General features: G+C 48.8%; 1 protein-coding gene across 17 annotated transcripts in view; it reads left to right on the top strand.

The window, feature by feature from the left end:
- Nucleotides 1-2,173: 2,173 nt before the first annotated feature.
- The window catches only part of LOC144724293 (dynamin-1-like), a 58,315-nt gene continuing 55,583 nt past the window's right edge, over nucleotides 2,174-4,905 (top strand). For all 17 annotated transcript variants that reach the window (XM_078603292.1, XM_078603291.1, XM_078603290.1 and 14 more), the window contains exon 1: nucleotides 2,174-2,514. In XM_078603292.1, coding sequence (XP_078459418.1) covers nucleotides 2,354-2,514 — 161 coding nt within the window. In that variant the 5' untranslated portion in view covers nucleotides 2,174-2,353. The remainder of the gene's footprint in view (nucleotides 2,515-4,905) is intronic.

Here is a 4,905-nt window from a genome sequence, read left to right as displayed (position 1 = left end):
CTTGAGCTCTGGCCAGTTCATACCAATGATTAACACGGATGGGTGGGTGGGTGTGCAGACACGTGCGGTAAACACGTGAACAGAAATAGTGCTTGATGTGCAGACCCAGCACACACATAGGGATTTGGCCACACGTACTGCTGCCGATGTTATACGAGATTGCATGCTCAAGTTATTGTGCCTTATGACCAACTTGTCAGATCTGGGAAGCTGTGAGCACGTTTGGGATCGTGTAGAGCTTGGATGGGTGACCGCCTTGCAGAATCAGAATGTTTATTCATACTGGAGGAATCCGAGGAGCTGTAAAGGGGCCGTCCATAAATGACGTCACGCGATTTTGGACGATTTTTGACCCCCCCCCCTTCGTCACACGGCGTCACGAAAAGCCAGACCCTCCCTCAAATATGACGTCACAAAGCTCTTCCCCCCCAAAAAAAATAAAACATGCTTCAAATCGCTTTAACTATTGTCATTGTAGTGCGTATTTAATGTGGCGCTGCACTCTGATGTTGTAGGAGAAAACATTTATTAAAAAGTCTATTTAATTAAGTAGAACGTTTTGTCTATATTTATTGAAAGTTGCGCATTTTGATGTGACGTCACATTTCTCAACCCCCCCTCCCCCCCCCTTATCACACATCGTCACAAATTTCTGACCCCCCCCCCTAGGTACGTGACGTCATTTATGGACGGTCCCAAAGCTCTTTTTCCACATATGTATAGTAGGGGCAGGTCAGCGAGTTACAACAACAAAAAATGCAACAAGATTTCAAAAATCATGAACAAACACAAGATCCAGGTCTGATTTAACACAGTACATCAAATTCGTGATCTGATCCTATCTGTGAAGGACAAGATTCCTGACATGCAATATCCCGGCGTCAACAAACTAAGCTGTATCTGCAGCAGCAGTTACATTGGGGAAACTAAGCGACATGTCTTGGACCGTCTTCGTGAACATAAGGCAGATTTGAAACACGGTAGGACCAATACTTCTGCCGTGGCTGATCATTATTTTAATGTGGCTGGCTCACACGAAATTAATTTCTGGCTATCAACAAAGATTCGTTCATGAAGCCATCCATATATAAACGGAGACAATTTCAACCGAGAGGAAGGTGATAGACTCAGCAATCATTGGAAAGATGTCATCAACCACTTTGGGTCATGATTTGACTTGTGTTTTCTTGTCAATCAGCAGTGTGGTGTGTGGAGTGGGGTGCAGTCTTTTCCTGGCGGCCCTTTGCTGCATTGGCATTGCTGCTGCATTGGCATTGCTGCTGCATTGGCATTGCTGCTGCATTGGCATTGCTGCTGCATTGGCATTGTCGCTGCATTGGCATTGCTGCTGCATTGGCATTGCTGCTGCATTGGCATTGCTGCTGCATTGGCATTGCTGCTGCATTGACATTGTCGCTGCATTGGCATTGTTGCTGCATTGGCATTTCTGCTGCATTGGCATTGCTGCAGCATTGGCATTGCTGCTGCATTGGCATTGCTGCTGCATTGGCATTGCTGCTGCATTGGCATTGCTGCCCAGCCCATGCTGCTGGTTCTGCTGATACACTTGGGCTACGACCATCTCTAAACCTTTATAAACAGTTTGCCTTTAGAGACTGATTCCTTTGCTTGATGACGACCGCTTGTGTTGCGATCAAAACGTCGTGATATTTGTATTCCCTTTATTTTCATTATAATATTTTTCTATCTACGCGACTTTCGCGAAAGAACCGAAGTGTATGAACATTTTGATTTAAAGCTTTCGTGACTGCAATGATTCATATTCTTGGTTCTTTCGGTAAAGTCACGTAGAAGGGAAATAATAAAAACATAAAACAATACAAATTATTACGACGTTTCGACTGCAACACAAGCAATCATCATCAGGTGCGAAATCCACAGCAAGACAATTTGAAGTATGAACATTGTTTTAACGGGTGTGGCTACTTAGCGGGGCGGAGTCAAAAGTGGGCGGAGTCAACGGAGGGAGGCGGGGCGTGATGGCGGGTGGAGCCGAACGTGGGCGGAGTCACGGGTCGCCGTTGACGACGTCATCGGTTTCACGACAAGGTCGTGAAGTCGTTGGGGTAAAAAAGGGGGGCGGTGCAAAACCGCATCCCCCGCCCACTCCGAAGCGGATACCCAGGCCCCTCGCTTTACGGCAGCCTGGTTACGGCCATTTGTGCGACATCAGGAAGCGGACGCTGAGGGGAGCGAGCGGGCGGGCGGGCGAAGTTTTGTTAGCGGCGTAAAACTAAAAAAACCACCACCACCAACACCACACACACACAGAGCGCCGACCCAGGGAGAAGGTGGGCGGGGGTAGTCGATCGCTTGCCCAAAAGTCGTCGCCATGGGGAACCGCGGCATGGAGGACCTCATCCCGCTCGTCAACAAGCTACAAGACGCCTTCTCCGCCATCGGCCAGAACTGCAGCCTCGACCTGCCGCAGATCGCCGTGGTGGGAGGGCAGAGCGCGGGCAAGAGCTCGGTGCTCGAGAACTTCGTGGGGCGGTGAGCGAGCTCTATGTTGCGTGGTTTTTTATGTAATAATTCTCTTCCCCCCCCCTCATCCTCCTCACCCTCCATCGGCTGTGTGACGGACGGAGAGAGACGCGAGGGGGGGGTGGGACACGGGCGCGAACGATTTTAGATTCCCTAGTCCGCATCGAAGCCGAGCTCGCGTCTGATTGGCGGGCGCGCGTTCGAAGGCCCGAGCCGGGAGCCAATCGGAAGCGTCGATGGTGGATTTTGCGGGCGACGCCCTCGACCAATCGGGAGCCCGCGCGATGCTTATCTGCTCTACGGAATGTGAAGGCGGTGTTGGTGGTGGAATGGCAGCGGCCTGCATCGGGACCCCCCCCCCACGATGGGAGCCACCACCGCCGTGGAGATGGAGCCGCGATTCAATTAAGATCGGGTGTAGGTGGATGGTAGCGGCGCTGGGATGTTGAGGAGGGGTGGGTGGAGGGTAGTGATGGGCATTGAGAGGCTTTCGTCGGTGGATGAGACAATGGCTGGTGATGGTGATGATGATGCAGCTGCCTCGTCCACCCACAACCACCACCCCCCCCCCCCGTGTTGTTGTTGAGCGGGAATCGATTATAATCGAAGCGTGCGTGTTACGAGGGGATATTTCCCAATGCCTGTCAACCCATACGATTTCCACGTATTCTTGTGCAGGGAAATTGAGTGTTCAAGCCCATACGGCGTACAGCCGTTTTAACACGGGCAAGACATTTTTGTCTATTTGTGTTTCTCCCTTGTGAATGGACTTTGTAGGATGAACGTTGAGATTTATAAGGGCACGGGGTGACTAATAAGGTCTGAATTGGCCTGTAATAAGGTAGGCACTGATAAGGGGTTGACAGCTACGATTTCCTCATAAAAAAAATGTAGACATCTTTAGCTTCACGGGACGCTACATTTTTAGATACGTACGGTACGGACAACGTAGACAGGTCCGAAGATACATCAAACGAGTCCTTTATCTCCAGGCAACACTTTCAGTATAGATATTGCAGATAAGACAAACGAGAGACGAAACACGACACAATAGACGAGGTCGACATTGCAGTACAAGCGAGATAAACTTCGCAGGCGGACTAGGCAAGATGCAGTACAGAAGAGCCTGGCCTCAGACAATGCAGTACAGACGAAACAGTACAGTAGCTTTAGACCAGATACTGCATGCCGTATTGATGGAGTCGTGTAGCCCAGACAGCGCTGAGAAAACAGAATCAACACTGTGCAAACGAGAACAAACGCGACAGAGACTGGAAGGGGGTAATGCAGATGGAAAGGTTATACGTGAGACGGCACAAACGAAACGGACCAAAACGAGAGGCAAACACCAGCCAGAACACAGTGCAAACAAGACAGGACGTAGTGTACACGGTACACGTAAACTCTCCACAAATGAGACTAAGAAAATCGATTACTCAATTGAATCCGGATGGTTTACGGAATCAGAGAGGCAAAGCTGTCAATTGTTACACGTATACACCTGAGAAGTGACCCACTTACACACGAAGCTATATATATCAAAACTTGCTGAGCATGTACACTTCTTGAAAACGGATCCACCCAACATGCACATGAAAGACATTCTCCAGCACGGTCAACGCCACGTACAGTCCCACGTTTTCGCGACAAATGCGTGTCATAAAAAAAACACGCACACTTTTGGTTGGAGGATGGTGTTGATGATGATAGGTTACAACTCAGGAGTTGTGTCAAGATTGTATCTGGTAGGGTTATTCTTTCGCGCCCTCGTCTCCTTCCGTGAAACTTAGCAACGCACGTAGTCCGGAAGCCCCGTGCTGTTTTCAGTGTTGACTTCCTGCCCCTATTCAAGTTCAGATTCACGACCTTCCCTTTCTTGCCCACTGTATGGCTGGCTGGCTGGCTCCCTTCCACAACAAAGGGACATTACCACTGTCTTTACAGTGTCTTGATATGCAGTTGTATTTAGATCCCAAATATCATTAATTGTAATTCGTAAAAGAATGTAGCTTCACTGGGAACTTCAGCTTTTCTTGATGCGTGCCCAGATCCACCATTCACACACCCAGTATAGCCCAAACAAAAACCCAAAGTGTCACACTTGGCCCATACCTAGAACTCAAATTAAAACATAGTTTAAACTGACACATGCTTGGTTTGCTTACTTTTGAATTGTCTTATGGGTATTCTAAATTAATACATCAACAATATACCCTCGTGTACAGTATTTTCGTCAATCCACTGCTGGATGAGGGCGTCTGCACACCGTGTGGGTCTTATTTGACCATAATTCACCATGCTGGTCCGTGCGATTCTGAGGGCAGGGAACGTAGGGGTCGTCATAGAAGTTCAGTATAACAATACAATTTGATGCACTGCCCTCTGACATCCACCACGGTA

This window comes from Lampetra planeri, chromosome 20, assembly GCF_965212315.1.
Source record: "Lampetra planeri chromosome 20, kcLamPlan1.2.h2, whole genome shotgun sequence".
Lineage (NCBI taxonomy): Eukaryota > Metazoa > Chordata > Hyperoartia > Petromyzontiformes > Petromyzontidae > Lampetra > Lampetra planeri.
This window is presented reverse-complemented; position numbering and strand designations above follow the sequence as displayed.